Source organism: Meriones unguiculatus, chromosome 7, assembly GCF_030254825.1.
Source record: "Meriones unguiculatus strain TT.TT164.6M chromosome 7, Bangor_MerUng_6.1, whole genome shotgun sequence".
Lineage (NCBI taxonomy): Eukaryota > Metazoa > Chordata > Mammalia > Rodentia > Muridae > Meriones > Meriones unguiculatus.
Genome location: NC_083355.1, coordinates 92,773,871 through 92,790,275, shown reverse-complemented (window position 1 = coordinate 92,790,275; position 16,405 = coordinate 92,773,871). Strand labels below are relative to the sequence as shown.

The following is a 16,405-nucleotide window of genomic DNA, read 5'->3' as shown; positions in this document are numbered from 1 at the left end:
AAAAACAAAACAAAACCAAGAAATCATATGCAGAGACGAGACAACAGAAACTGAAGAAAACTGCGAAAGGAGAGAAATGGGAGACTTTCACCCAACTGTCCCCAAAGTGCGAGCATCCAGTGCTTCCATGCGGTTTACTTTGGGGGCCAAACTTTCAGAAGCTACAGCGCCTGTGTTATTAATTCATTCATATGTTCTCCACGCAGCTGCTGAATGCAGATTCTGCAAGATCAGTCAGACAGCTCTCTTAGCAGCTTTCTCATCCCACATCTCCCATAGATTCTCTGCTTGAAATGGAAACTTTCCAAGGACAATGGCTGCTCAAGAGCACCCTGCTGCACAAAGCCTTCCTTGATAGGAGCACTCTGAGTTGACAGGTTTCCTTGTCTGACCTGCTCTGCTCTTCCCAAAAGACATGTCACATGCTGTCTCCATGAACACCTTCTTCCAGAAAAGCTGCCTGATGCAATTCATTCCTAGGTACACGCCCAGGAGACACATTCAAGAACATCAACAGCATAGCTGTCCTTGATAGTTACAGACCAGAAAGAAGTCCAATGTCCATCAACAGGAGAATGTGAACTTAACAGCAGTTTCAACACACAGTTTAAAGGGGAAAAGGGTATTAAAAAGGAATGAGCTGCAGCTACATATATCTTGGTAATGCAATGCTTAGTGAAAAGAGCAAGATTACATGGAGCACACATTTTCTGTCTGGAAAATGTCAAAAGCAGTGAAACAAACAATTCTGCTTCTACACACGAAAGGACAACTGCTACAGGCCTGCTCTCCTAGCACAAAGAGCCACAAGAGTGTACAAGCTATAGAAACAACTGTTTTCAGACATTAAACAAATGGTGGTGCAGGGGGTAATGACTATTAGCGAGAAATAACAGAATCAAGTCTTACAATTTCTCTGCCTTTCTTCCTACAGGCAATTTCTAGAGCTTGCAGAAGAATTCAAATTCTCGAAGATGAAAAGACTCTATCAAAGCTATAAAAAGTATCTAGAATTTTGAGAACAATGTACTGAACAGGAACAGGTTATGCATGAGGAAAAAAAAAACAAAAAATTGATGGGAGGTCCCTTGACTTTTGGGGTGCATACTAATCTGCTCAGGCAAAGGGCAAAGGTTCTCTGGGCTAAGCAAAAAAGCAACAATAAAGAACAAGCAAGACTAAATGTAATTCAAACATTTCCACAGTTAACAGGGGACTGCCAATTGAGTGCCAGCTGCCAGCACACAGGGATCTTCTTGAAAGCTAGGTCACTTCACAGATACCGAAAATGTGTCTTTTGAGGTAGACATATGCTGGGTTTATAATAAAGGAACCCTTACTTTGTCTTATAAATGTACAGAAGGCAGGCTGAAAAAGACAATGCCAAACAGAAAACTGTAACAGGGTTTAAATCGAAACACTAGAGATACAGCATGTACAGTGTACAGCATGCAACCAAAATTTACTGTACATATGAAGTGTAGCCAAAAACCATTGGTTCTCAACCTGTGGGTCATGCACCCTTTCACAGGGGATGCATATCAGATATATGCATTGTAATTCATAACTGTAGCAAAAACAATGAAAATAATTTCATGGTTAGGGTGAACACAATATGAGGAACTATCCTAAAGGGTCACAGAATTCAGAAGATTGAGAGCTGCTGCCATAATCAAAAAAAAAAAAAAAAAAAAAAAAAAGCCAGTCAAAGTACTCAGAAATGAAAGGTATGAGTAAAAAAGAAAAAAGAAAAAATCCTATCTTGTTGATTTTCTCAAAAGAACCAACTCTTGGTTTCATTGATTCTTTGAATACTTTTATTTGTTTCTAATTTATTGATTTCAGGCCTGAGTTTGAGTATTTCCAGTTGTCTACTTCTTCTGAGTATGTCTGCTTCTTTTTTCTAGGGCTTTCAGGTGAGACTTTAAGTTACTTGTATGAGATGTTTCAAATTTCTTCTTGAAGGTACTTAGTGCTATGAATTTTCCTCTTAGCACTGCTTTCATTGTGTCCCATAAGTATATTGTGCCTTCATTTTCACTGAATTCTAGGAAGTTTTTAATTTCTTTATTTCTCCCCAGACCCAGCTGTCATTGAGTAGCAAGTTGTTCAGTTTCCATATGTGTGTAGGCTTTTTGCTGCTTCTGTTGTTGTTGAGGTCCAGCGTTAGTCCATGGTGGTCAGACAGGAGACAAAGGATTATTTCAATCTTCTTGTATCTGTTGAGGCTTGTTTTGTGAGCAACTATATGGTCTATTTTGGAGCAGGTTTCATAAGGTACTGAGAAGGTAAATTCTTTTGTGTTTGGGTGAAAGGTTCTGAAGATGTCTGTTAGGTCCATTTGATTCATGACCTGTCAGAGACATTGTTTCTTTGTTTAATTTCTGTTTTGTTGATCTGTCCTTTGTTGAGTGTGGGCTGTTGAAGTCTCCTACTATTAATGTGTGGGAAACTATGTGTGGTTTAAGTTTTATCAATGTTTCTTTTACAAATGTGGGTGCCCTTGTATTTGGGGCATAGAAGTTCAGAATTGGGATGTCTTCTTGGTGGAATTTCCCTTTGATGAGTATGAAATGACCTTCCCTATCTCTTTTGATTAATTTTGGTTGAAAATCAATTTTATTAGATATTAGAATGGCTACTCCTGCTGGCTTCTTGAGTTCATTTGCTTGGAAAACCGTCTGCCAGCCCTTTACTCTCAGGTAATGTCTATCTTTGTGACTTAGGTGTGTTTCTTGTATGCAACAGATTGTTGGGGGAGTCTTGTTTATGTATCCATTCTGTTAGTCTGTGTCTTTTTATTGGAGAGCTGAGTCTATTGATGTTAAGGGAGATTAATGACCAGTGGCTGTTAGATCCTTTGATTTTGATGTTGGCTGTGGTCATAAGGTTGTATGCTTGGTTGCTTTTAGTTTTGCTATAGTGAGGTTATTTATTTCCTGTGTTTTCCAGAATATGTAAAGAACTTAAGAAGTTAAACAGCAAAAAATCAAGTAATTCAATTGAAAAATGGGGTACAGAGCTAAATGGAAAATTCTCAATAGAGGAACATCGAAAAGCAGAGAAACACTTAAAGAAATGCTCAACATTCTTAGTCATCAGGGAGATGCAAATCAAAATGACCCTGAGATTTCACCTTACACCCATCAGAATGGCTAAGACCAAAAACCCAAGTGACAACACAAGCTGGAGAGGATGTGGAGAAAAGGAAACCCTCTTCCATTGCTGGTGGGAATGTAAACTTGTACAACCACTTTGGAAATGAATCTGGCACTTTCTCAGACAATTAGGAATAGTGCTACCTCAAGATCCAGCTATACCACTGCTAGGCATATATACAAAAGAGGCTCAAGTATACAACAAGGACATTTGCTCAACCATGTTTGTAGCAGGTTTATTTGTAACAGCCAGAAGCTGGAATCAACCCAGATGTCCCTCAGTTGAGGAATGGATACAGAAACTATGGTACATTTACACAATGAAATATTACTCAGCAATTAAAAACAAGGAAATCATGAAATTTGCAGGCAAATGGTGGGATCTAGAAAAGATCATCCTGAGTTAGGTATCTCAGAAGCAGAAAGACACACATGGTATATATTCACTCATAAGTAGATATTAGACATATAACATAGGATAAACATACTAAAATCTGTACACCTAAGAAGCTAATCAAGGAGGAGGACTGTGGGTAAGATGTTCAATCCTCATTCAGAAAGGCAAAGAGGATGGACATCAGAAGAGGTGGAAAACGGGGAACAGGACAGAAGCCTATCACAGAGGGCCTCTGAAAGATTCTACCCAGCAGGGTATCAAAGCAGATGCTGAGATTCATAGCTAAACTTTGAGCAGAGTGCAGGGAATCTTATGAAAGAAGGGAGAGATAGAAAGACCTGGAGGGGACAGGAGCTCCACAAGGAGAGCAACAGAACCAAAAAATCTGGGCACAGGGCTCTTTTGTGAGACTAATACTCCAACCATAGATAATGCATGGAGATAATCTAGAACCCCTGCACAGATACAGCCCATGGCAGCTCAGTGTCCAAGTGGGTTCCCTAGTAATGGGAACAGGGACTGTCTCTGACATGAACTAATTGACCTGCTCTTTGAGATCACCTCTACCTCAAGGGGGTACCATGCCACAAAGGAAGACAATGCAGCCACTCCTGATGAGACCTGATAAACTAGGGTCAGATGGAAGGGGAGGAGGACCTCCCTTATCATTGGGCTAGGGGAGGGGCATGGGTAGAGAAGAGGGAGGGTGGAGAAGAGGGAGGGAGGATAGGATTGGGAGGGGATAAGAGGGAGGGAGCTACAGGTGGGATACAAAGGGGATAAACTGTAATTAATAAAATATTACAATAATAAAAAAATCATCTTGGGGATGGAGAAATATCTCTGCAGTTAAAAGCACTTGTTGCTCTTACAGAGGACCCAGCTTCAGTTTCCAGTGTCCATTTGACGGTATAAATGTATCCTTGACTCCAGTTCTGGAGATCCAGTACCCTCTTTAGACCTCAGTGGGCACTAAACATGTGTGGTGGTCATATATACACGTAGACAAAACACACATAAAAGAACAAGAAAATTGATAAAAACTGGAAAAAAAATCAGCTCATGCTAGTTGGGAAGAGGAAGGGTTTCAGAGAGGGACGGAGGACAAGAGGGTAGTGGAGGATGGATGTAATCACAGTGCACTGTGAACATGCATGAAGCTGTTACAGAGTAAAGACAACTTAAACTCAAGCAAAAACACAGAATAATCAAATACTATATGATCTCATGTATAATATGGGCCCTTTACAACCATACTACTTTTCCTTCCTCCTTTTGTTATTATTGGAATGCCTTTTGCTGTTAGGTCCCACAGTACTCCATGGTTGTTTTTGATGGAAGAGTCAGTTATAATAGAAGGGAATTTAAGTCTTCCATTTATACATACACTGCCATTTTTCATATTCTTCACTACGCATCCATCAGGTTTGCATCTGAAGAACTTCTTTCAGGATTTGATGAATCCCACATAGCTCTGATGGCAAAAACCTCTCCACTTCTGGTACTCTACCAGAAATTTTTGTTTCAACATGTGAAAGATTTTCTTGACAAGTTGTAGAATTCTAGATTGACATTCTTTTGCAGCACTTAAAAAAAAACATTCCACTGTCTTGCTTTTCTTATTCTTTGGAGAACTGTGCAGCGTCTTTCTGCCATCTCCTGGCATGCTTTTTTTTTTTTTTTCTTTTGTTTTTTGTTTTGTTTTGTTTTTCAAGACAGGCTTCTCTGTGTAGCTCTAGCTGTCCTGGAACTCTGGAGATCACGCCGGCTTTGAACTCAGAGATCGGGCTGCCTCTGCTTCCCCAGTGCCGGGCTTAAAGGCGTGCTCCACCATGCTCAGCTTTTGCTTATTCATTTGAGCACACTGCTGTCCCCTCCTTTAGCTTGCTTCTGAGGATATGGGTTTAGGTTTGTGTAACTGTGCACGTGGGTGTTCTTCCGCACATGTATACCAGCATGCAGAGGTCAGAGACCAATGCCAAGTGTCTTTCTTAATGGCACTCCACCCTGTTTTATCAGTATAAGCTGCCGAAGGGCTGTGGTTCTATATTTGCCAAGGCTAGTGTGGATATGAAAGGATGACGTGAAGGAACTGGTTCTCTCCTTCTACCATGTGTTTCTTAGGGATAGACCTAAGGTCCATCAAGCGTGGTAGCAGGTGTCTTAGCCTGCTGAGCCATCTCTCTGTTTGTATTTGAGACAAGGTCTCCTTTTGATGGAGCTCTTCAGTTTGGCCAGGCTTCCCCACACTCAGCACTGACATTATAGATGGGCACCATCACACAAGCCTTTTTGCGTGGTTTCTGGGGAATCCACACCCAGGTCCTCATGTTTACATGAGAGGCGCTTTACGCACTGAGCCATCTCCACAACCTCAAGACTGTTCCTAATGGCCTTTCCAACTGTTGGCCATTTATTTCTCACTTTAAGGTCATTTTCATGTTCTCTGCAGCTTCTATTAATTAACTTCTATTAATTCTAGTGAACATTTTATCTCCAGTATTGACTTTTTTGTATATAGAATTTCTATTTGTATTTTTGTCTTGTTTCCTTTTTTCATTTCCTTTAGACCCTTACGCATGCATTGTAATAATTTTAGTAAATATCTGATTTATTTTATTTTTATTAATTACAGTTTTTTCCCTTTGTATCCCAAATGTAGCCCTCTCTCCCATCCCCTCCTGACCCCACCCTCCCCTCCCTCTTCTTCTCCTATACCCCTCACCCAGTCCAGTGATGGGGGAGGTCCTCCCCTTCCACTTGACCCTAGTCTATCAGGTCTCATCAGGAGTGGCTGCACTGTCTTCCTCTGTGGCCTGGTAAGGCTGCTCCCCCCTGAGGTAGAGGTGATCAAAGAGCAGGCCACTGAGTTCATGTCAGAGATCGTCCCTGTTCCTGTTACTAGGGAACCCACTCGGACACTGAACTGCCATGGGCTGTATCTGTGCAGGGGTTCTAGGTCATCTCCATGCATGGTCCATGGTTGGAGTATTAGTCTCACAAAAGAGCCCTGTGCCCAGATTTTTTGGTTCTGTTGCTCTCCTTGTGGAGCTCCTGTCCCCTCCAGGTCTTTCTATCTCTCCCTTCTTTCATAAGATTCCCTGCACTCTGCTCAAAGTTTGGCTATGAATCTCAGCATCTGCTTTGATACCCTGCTGGGTAGAGTCTTTCAGAGGCCCTCTGTGGTAGGCTCCTGTCCTGTTCCCCGTTTTCCACCTCTTCTGATGTCCATCCTCTTTGCCTTTCTGAATGAGGATTGAACATCTTACCCACAGTCCTCCTCCTTGATTAGCTTCTTAGGTGTACAGATTTTAGTATGTTTATCCTATGCTATATGTCTAATATCCACTTATGAGTGAGTATATACCATGTGTGTCTTTCTGCTTCTGAGATACCTAACTCAGGATGATCTTTTCTAGATCCCACCATTTGCCTGCAAATTTCATGATTTCCTTGTTTTTAATTGCTGAGTAATATTTCATTGTGTAAATGTACCATAGTTTCTGTATCCATTCCTCAACTGAGGGACATCTGGGTTGATTCCAGCTTCTGGCTGTTACAAATAAACCTGCTACAAACATGGTTGAGCAAATGTCCTTGTTGTATACTTGAGCCTCTTTTGTATATATGCCTAGCAGTGGTATAGCTGGATCTTGAGGTAGCACTATTCCTAATTGTCTGAGAAAGTGCCAGATTCATTTCCAAAGTGGTTGTACAAGTTTACATTCCCACCAGCAATGGAAGAGGGTTTCCTTTTCTCCACATCCTCTCCAGCTTGTGTTGTCACTTGGGTTTTTGGTCTTAGCCATTCTGATGGGTGTAAGGTGAAATCTCAGGGTCATTTTGATTTGCATCTCCCTGATGACTAAGAATGTTGAGCATTTCTTTAAGTGTTTCTCTGCTTTTCGATGTTCCTCTATTGAGAATTCTCTGTTTAGCTCTGTACCCCGTTTTTCAATTGAATTACTTGATTTTTTGCTGTTTAACTTGAGTTCTTTATATATTCAGGATATTAGCCCTCTGGCAGATATAGGGTTGGTGAAGATCTTTTCTCAATCTGTAGGCAGTTGTTTTATTCTGACGACAGTGTCTTTTGCTTTACAGAAGCTTTTCAGTTTCAAGAGGTCTCATTTTTTTTTAAGATAGTATCAATAAACCTTTAGCTATAGTAATAAAAAAAAAAGGAAAAAAAAAACAGGATGAAAAAGGAGACATTATACTGGTTAACAGAGATGGTGGCTAGGACACGGCTTTTGGGAGATGGCCTAATAGGGCATGCACCCAACTCTGGATTCAATTTCCCGCACTACATAAGCTGGGTAATTTCAGTACTCAGGAGGCAGCAGTAGAAGGTCAGAAGTTCAGGGTCATCCTTGGCTATATAGCAAGTTTGACACTCACTTGGGATACATGCGAGCCTGTCTTAGAAAAAGATGGTTAAACACTAGAGCTGCAGAAATGCCCCAAATGTTAAGAGCACTTATAATTCTTACAGAGGACCCCAGTTTATTTCCTAGCACCCACAACAGGCAACTTACAATCACCTGTAACTCTAGCTCTAGGAGGTTGAAAGCCCTCTTTTGGCCTCTGCAGGCACCCATATTCACGTGTATATACCCACAGACAAACACATATTGTTTTTTCAATCCTAAGGATCATAAGAAACTTTTATGAACAATTACATGGCAGCAAACTGGATGAGCTGGAAGAAATGAGTAAGGTCCTATGGATATAGAACATAGTAAGATTTAATTATGAACAAATAAAATCAGAACAGATGAATAAAACATGAAGAGACTGAATCAGTAATAAAATCTTCAGTTTAAAAAAGAAGGAAAAGCAGCAGCAGCCTAGAACCTTGCTGCTTCACCTCTTCATATTAGTGTCATCACTAATATCAGATCTTAGACAATTACAAAAAAAAATCAGAGGAGAATACTTCTAAACTCCTTCTACAACATCAGCATTGTCCTAATATCAAAACCAGACAAGAGCACCAAAAAAAAGGAGGGGGGGAGACATTTAGCATAAATACAAAAATCATCAACACACTAAATTCAAAGTACATTAGAAAGACTAAAAAGACTTTTCATCTTGATCAAGTGACACCCACCCCAAGGATACAAAGATGGATCCAAGTGCTGTACCCTGAGCACAACAAAGGAAAACAAAAACAAAAGGTAAAATGAGTGAGCAAGGACACAGGAAAAGAGAAAGAACCCTCAGAGGCATTGCTAGAAATGTAAGCTGTCATTATGGAAAGCAGCATGAAAATTCCTCACAAATTAAAAATAAGAGCTACCATATGATCCAGCAAGAGATACCTATATCCCCATGTTTACTCAAACACTATTAACAGAATACAGGGTCAATCAATGCAATCCATTAAGAATGGAATGGATAAAGAAAATGTGTTTCGTATACTTTAGAATATTATTATTCCATAGAAAGAACAAAATCTTGTTATCTTCCACAACATAGATGAACTTGGAGATCATAAATGTGAACGAAGTAAGCCAGGCGTAGAAAAACAAATGCTGTATTATCTCACTCTTATGTACTATCAAAAAAAAAAAAAAAGTATGACATCATACTAGCAGAAAACAGACTGGTGATAACAAGAGTCTGGAGTAGTTAGGGAGAATAGGTTATGATCTATTATGCAGTACAGTAACCACAGGCAATAATATTCTTGCAAAATGGGAGGAATTTTAGGTATTTTTACCACAGAAAAAAGTAACAGTGAGCTTTAGCCATTCTAACCTCTAAATATCATTTGCAAAAAAAGATAAAAATCAGGTTTTTTTTTTCAAATCATAAGGACAAAGCAACAGAAAAATACTTGTCATAAGAAAGTTGGAGTGACATATATTAAGGCACACTAAGTGAAGAATTGAAAAAAAGAGAGAGGGAGGAGGGGAGGGAGAGAGGGAAAGAAAAGATATTACGGGGAACAAAACATTTCCTAACAAGGAGGAAGCCTGTTTCTCATGAAGATACAGCCTCATCAGCGTACCCAACAACAGAGCTCCAGAATACAGCAAAACTGACAGAACCAAAGGGAAATACGGAGTGCCACCGAGGACAACTGTAAACGTCCAGACCAGCCTCTCAGTAATTGGCACAAGGAATACGTAAGGATGGCTGAGATAGGGCGCTGACTCCTGCACCTTCCCGAAGCAGCCCATCCAGCCACAGGGCAGACACCCTTTCAACATACACTTTCTATTGGCCACAGTGAGCCACACAGAAAATCTCCGCAAGCTGTAAGATGCAGCTTCTTCAAATGATTTTCTCTGACCTTAGGAGAAGTAAACTGAAAAATCAGTGACTGAATGATTTCTAGGTAAACCCCAAGTATTTGAAGACAAACATACTTCTAGATAACCCAGAAAGAAAATGAATAGAGAAATGAGAAAGTATCTTAAACAGATGAAAACAAAACACAACAATCAGAATCTGTGGGGTGTCACTAACGAGGAACCTAGTTTGAAATTTATATACTCAATACTTCGCTCAAAGCATATTAAAGACCTCATATACAAGTTAAATTTTAAAAACTTCCTACTGGAAACAAAAAAAAAAGGCTTTGCATAACAGAAAATGGGAAGTATTTCTTAGAAAAATAAAAATAAAAGTAGGTAGGCTTTACAAAAGCCACTCCTATAAAAATGAACAAACCAGTCCCAGGCTTGGAGGAAAGACCGTCAGGACACATGTATACATGTGCACACATAACACATTCCCAAGAAAGGGGTTGTAGCAAACAAAGCAAGTCTTTTCTAAGACAGTAATAAAGAGACAGATATGCTGACTGTAGATGACGTGCTCAGTGTGACTGTCCCCTGTGGATAGCCATTCACTCACAGAGACACACCCGTCCACCTAGGTTGGAACACTGTGGTGACACTAAGTAACAGTGAGGAACCAGACCAACTAGAGCTTTCCAAATTCTAGGCGGAAATGTAAACTGTATCACCAGTCAATGACTTCTCAGGTTCTCCTCTAGGTATTTACCCAGGAGACATGAAAATTTCAAGGCACACAGGGAACAGCCCACAGATACTCTCTGGGGTTTTCTTCATAACAGCTAAACACTGGACACAGCTGGTCCACAGCAGGAGAGTGCATCAAGAAAATGTGATAGAGTCACACAGTCAAACAGTACACAGGAAGAAAGAATGGACTGTTAGGGGAGGGGCACGGGAGGAGAAGAGGGAGAGAGGGTGGGGTTGGGAGGGGATGATGGAGGGGGCCACAGCTGGGATACAAAGTGAATAAAATGTAATACATTTAAAAAAAAAAAGAATGGATTGTTGCTTCATATGACAACACACATGAACCTCAAAAATACTGTATGAAAAAGGAAGTGAAATGTGGAGATTACATACTCTGTGACTGCACAAGTATAAATGCTCCTGGAAAACACAGAGTGACAGAATGCTGCTCTGCTCATGCCTGGGACTTGGGATTACAGTGAAGGGTGACCATCACATGTCATAACATATGTATGGAAGTGTCCTATGTAATGGCTGTGGAGTAGTTAAGTTGGTGTTTAGCTTGCCAAAACCCACCATCAAAGTGCACACTTAAAATATGGGCATTGTGGCCAGGCATAATGGCGCATTCCTTTCTTTATTCACAGCACTCGGGAAGGCAGAGGCAGGCAGATCGCTGTGAGTTCGAGGCCAGCCTGGTCTACAAAGGGAGTCCAGGACAAACAAGGCTACACAGAGAAACCCTATCCCTCAGAAAAACAAACACATTACAGGCATAGTATGTACTATCTGGAAACAAGATCTGAGTGCTTATCAGAGATGGACAATGTATTATTTAGGCACATTCAGTGAGGACAAACAAGTTTTCAAATCAAGATGATGAAAAAAATTACAGTCAGTGGTGGTGGCATACACCTTTAATCCCAGCTCTTTGGAGGCAGAGGCAGGTGGAACTCTGAGTTTGAGGCCAGCCTGGTCTGCAGAGTGAGTCCTGGATGGCCAGGGCTACATACACAGAGAAACTCTGCCTCTAATAAACAAAGCGAAAAAACCAACCAAACAAAAAAGAACAAAATTAAGGACAGGTGAATGGTCAGAATTAGAAATGGGAAGGGAACCTCAATACACAGATGGATTATTACCACAAATGTGCCTGTTCTTGGATTCATTAATATTTGTGATTTGTTTGTTGTTTTTTTTTCCCTGTCATTGAAGCCTGAGTCTCAAGGAGCCCAGGAGGCCTCAACTCACTATGTAGCAGAGGATGAACCTCTGCCTCCACATCCCGAGTCTGGCAATCACAAGCACGTGTCTTTATGCCTGGTTTGTGGATTTATTATTATATTTAATAAAGTAAGAAAGGCAGTCTAACATTGGAAGCAGTGACAATGAATCACAATCACAGGCTAATTCTATTGGCCTGAGGTATAAGTTTAGAAAGAAAAAAAAAAAGGGTAGTCACCTCACCCATATATTTCCCATGTCTCAGATGTAGGAAATATGCGAATAAATCCTCCTCTCCGATCATTCTCCTCCTTTACCCTCCGTAAAACTTTGATCTAGGTGGAGAAAGAGAGAACAGAATAAGGTAAGAGAGTACCTACTTTGAAGCCTCAAGTCCGCATGGCTATAAGTCAAAGGCAGGGTTACAAACGAAGAAAACAACAAAAGCACATGTGTGGAAGAATTAATAACATTTGGGATGCTTCTGAGGAGAGATTTCTCCTGTCTACACTCTTTCTCCATTCAGGGCAAGTCATGAGTTTGTCATGAGGATTGCACTAAGCCCTATGTTAACCCACAAAGGCCTGAAATGAAATAATCTTTACCTCCTCCATTGACAGACCAAGCACAGAACCGCCTAACTTCCCCGGTACCTTCTCCCGGGCTGAGGCCACAAGGTTTTTCATTTCTGCATCACTGGCAGAAAGTGGACGGGAACGCTAAGAGGAAGAAGAGGAAAGCAAGGCTGAGAGAGCAAGCAACATTATAATTCCCTGGCTCACTCCCTGAACATCAGTATTGCTCAAACCTGCAAAAGCTCATTCTCCATCCCAATTTTTAGAATTAATCACTTAACTCCAAACCCCACGAAACAGAGAAAAGCTAGTGAATTCACAATCAAGAAGACAAACGGTAGAAAACTGCTGAATTATCACAAGCAGGAAAAAGAGACACTAAGTGTCTTCCGCATTGCAGACTTGGTCTTGGTTTTAAAGTGTATCCCGTATTTTCAGGGTAGGGAAAAAAAAAAACAAAAACAGCCCCCACAGAATGTGTATTTATTGTAGTAAATAATTAGTTTCTTCGGTACTAGAGAGGAGATTTGGGAAACTTGAGACTAGATACAAAGAATACACTTTGCTTTTATGCCACACAAGAAAAAGCTGGGTGCTACGGGATATTAGAAACTGAAAGGAAAATGCTGAGTGCAGAATCATCAAGTGAATTTAAAATACAGCTCAACGAAAATGCTACCACTCAGGCAGCACTGTGGCTGTGAATATCAAGACTAGATGAGGGCTGACTGCCCTATGCTCCAAGGAGGCAGCCCCGAGGCCATGGCCATCACAGACCAACAGATGATCTGGGCTACAGCATGAGCAGGAGTCTGAGGACCATCCTTACAGTGATTCTGATGTTACACAAGCAGGAAAGTAGCAAGTGCCAGAACTCAAATAGCCTGACATGTGAAAATACAGATGAAATGACCAGTAAAACATGACAGATAAAAATGCCAAGAAGAAAAGGGAAGAAAGAATTGATTGAACTATAGGCATGAATTATCTTTCTAGATTCCTAGAAAACACTTTCATCAAGCAGCGGCAGGACAACTGTAAGTAGCTATTATTGGACCAATCATGGATGTTTATGGCTCTCCAAAATTCACAAAGGATCCACCTGATAGTATCTGGAAATAGGCCCTTTCATAGGTAATTAAAGAGTTAGATGAGGCCATATGTCTGGTGCCTTAGTCTACTAGAATTAATGCCAGAGAGCCAATGTGTGCAAACAGGTATGCTTTCAGAAGGTAATGGAATGGTCAGGCCTAAGAAGAAATTCTACCTTACGGAATCTTGGTGTCTTTGCTTGTTTAAGTTGAAACACAGGGTTTCTTTGTGTAGCCTTGGTTGTCTTGGAACTCACTCTGTAGACCAGGTCGACCTTGAACTCACAGAGATCCACCTGCCTCTGCCTCTGTGAGTGCTAGGATTAAAGGAGTACACTCCCACTTCGGACCTGGAATCCTGGGCTTAAACATCCCAGCGACTAGAACTGTAAGAAACAAACTTTCTGCTAAAGTCACCTACCAACATATTATAGAAGCATGATTTTCCCTTTGAACACAAGGAAATGAATTACATACTCATCTGCAAAACCACAAGAAACTGCAAAAACTAGATTTTACCACAGGCAAAACTCTATGATACCTATATAATGAAAAATTATTAAATCAACATTTGTTTGTCTAGCATTTACTGTGGTATCTTTAACATCTAGAAGCAAATCAATATATATTTGCTAAATAAGTGAGTGGTTGTGCTGGCATATAGCCCATAGATTAAGAATTTAAAACTGCATAAGAATTTTGAGAAGCATTTTAATTCCCTTCAGTCTTTAGGAATAAGTTAATAGCAGTATGTTCTATTCATACTATCAATGTGTAAAAGTGAGAGTTTAAAGATTCAGATAGGAACATATCACTTTTGTAATCTATAAAGTGTCATCATTATTTAGTAAAGAGGAACTGAAGTAGTAAATGAATGGCTTGAGACAGTTCTCACGGTCCCACACTGCTTACTGTTTGAGAAAACAAACAAGCACACAAGCAAACAAGCTTATCTAGCTCGCCTGGTCAAGGACAGTTATGATAGTACAGCTGCATAAAGCCACTGGCAATGAGAATTCCAAAATCAAGTAGGCGTTCTGCCTGATGCGACTCAGGGTGCACTATGATTTAATGTTGGGGGGAGTTAGGAAGTGGAACCCAGGGTCATGTGTGTATGACTTCTCTACTACTGAGCTACATGCCCAGTCCTTGGGTTTTTTTTTTTTTTTTTTTGGAGAGAGGCTAGCCGGATACCAGATCTTCCTGCCTCCAAGGACTGACACTGCAGGTATGTGTCACCACACCTTGCTGTTAAGGGTATTCTAAAGTCATCTCAAATAATATAATCTAAGATGTGTTACTCAAATGACTGCACGCAAATAGAGCCTTTCATCAGATGTACAGACTAGACAGATTGCTATGTAAAAGCACTGATGAACTAAACATGCATTAGGCAGCTAAAGTGATGAAGGCTGCTGATCCCAGAACAGTTCTCAGCCACGCATCACTGTGTATCTAGGGACATAGGGCAAGCCAATACTAAATAATGCATAATGAAGATTTCCAACTTTGCTTTTCAGCATAAGTTTTAGTATCACTGGGTCCTAAATGTTGCAATAGTACCTTTCTCTCAGTGCTAACTTAATGGCACTCCTATAAACAATTAGCAACCTACAACTCTTTTAAGTTTTTCTCCAATCACTTTTGAGAGCTGCTTCCTACACTCCTGTGTGTATGAATCTTACCCACTCCCACTCTAGCCCTGGCTCCTGCATGCCTTTACGCAGAGCACTGGAAGGTGAGGAAGGGCAGGCAGGAGTTCTGGCTAGCTTGTTTAAGGTAACATAAAGGAAGGTATGACTTGAATCACAGATCCATGAGAAAGAAGACAGAGAAAGAGAGAAGAGAATGGGGGGCGGGGGAAATCAGTGTTTGAAGTTCTACAGCACACTAGGAGAACAAAAGCATGACAAGAAAAAGAAAAGGATTCAGGTTGATCTGTAAAAGCATCACAAATATCATATTAAGCAGGGCAGAGGACATAGCTCAGTTAGGAAAGTACTTGCCTAGCATGTGAAAAACTGTAGGTTCATCCTATTAAACAAACAAACAAACGAACAAACAAACAAAACCTTAAGGGAAAACAGCCATCCTGTGGTTTTAACCTACAGTCCTTCTGAGAGGCAGACACAGTAAATTACACAATAGGCTGACTGACTGTTAGAAACAAAGCTCCACTGAAGGGAGAGGCCAGTTCCTCTGCGAGATGGCAAGTTACTTATACCATCAAGTGCCCAGATACACTTTAAACTGCCAAATTAGTACCTAGGTAAGAATTCTGCCATGCAACATGCACCAAAGCTCTGAAATGATCGTGAGCACAACTTTGAATTTAGAATCTACCCAGAGAAGAAATGTATCTCTGCATCATTGCTTAAGGAGGAACCAACTAAGAATGTAAAGTGGCCAAGACAAAGGAACATGTGCCCCCACACACACTCAAACAGTAACCAGCACATAGTGACTCCAAAACTTCTCTCTCGGCCTAACCAAGGCTGGCAATAACCTGACAAAATAGAGACTCGGAAAAAAAAATTACATAGGTGAGAGGCAGAAAATATGAGACAGAGCAAATGTAAATAACAAGAGTCTACAATTTTACATACAAAGTTTAGAACTGAACAATGAAAGCAAAGGAAACTAGGAACAGTTTAATACGTGTTGTGACTGGCTATCGAGAAAATAAATGTTGAAAAAGTAAAATGAATTAATGTTATCAAATGAAAGAAAGAAAAGAAAGACCACATCATTAAATATGGGTAGACTGGACCAAAAGATGGCCTCTAGAAGATGGTTTCAACATAATGATAATCACAAGCAACTTTGAAACCAGGACAAAAATCAGTAAGTTAAGCAGGCTTTCGTTACAAGAAAATCAGATGAGCTATCTAAAAATCTGGAACAAACATGCATCAGCGAGTCTGAGAGAATGCATCTTGCTATTAAGGGAACTGGCTTTAAA

The 16,405-nt window shown here is 40.5% G+C and overlaps 1 protein-coding gene across 9 annotated transcripts in view; it reads right to left on the bottom strand.

Annotated features, from left to right (window-relative positions):
* Positions 1 to 16,405, bottom strand: part of Ttll5 (tubulin tyrosine ligase like 5) — a 248,791-nt gene that overhangs the window by 162,801 nt on the left and 69,585 nt on the right. For all 9 annotated transcript variants that reach the window (XM_060387889.1, XM_060387885.1, XM_060387882.1 and 6 more), the window contains exons 16-17: positions 12,383 to 12,496; positions 12,021 to 12,112 (exon numbers count right to left, since the gene is read on the bottom strand). In XM_060387889.1, coding sequence (XP_060243872.1) covers positions 12,021 to 12,112; positions 12,383 to 12,496 — 206 coding nt within the window. The remainder of the gene's footprint in view (positions 1 to 12,020; positions 12,113 to 12,382; positions 12,497 to 16,405) is intronic.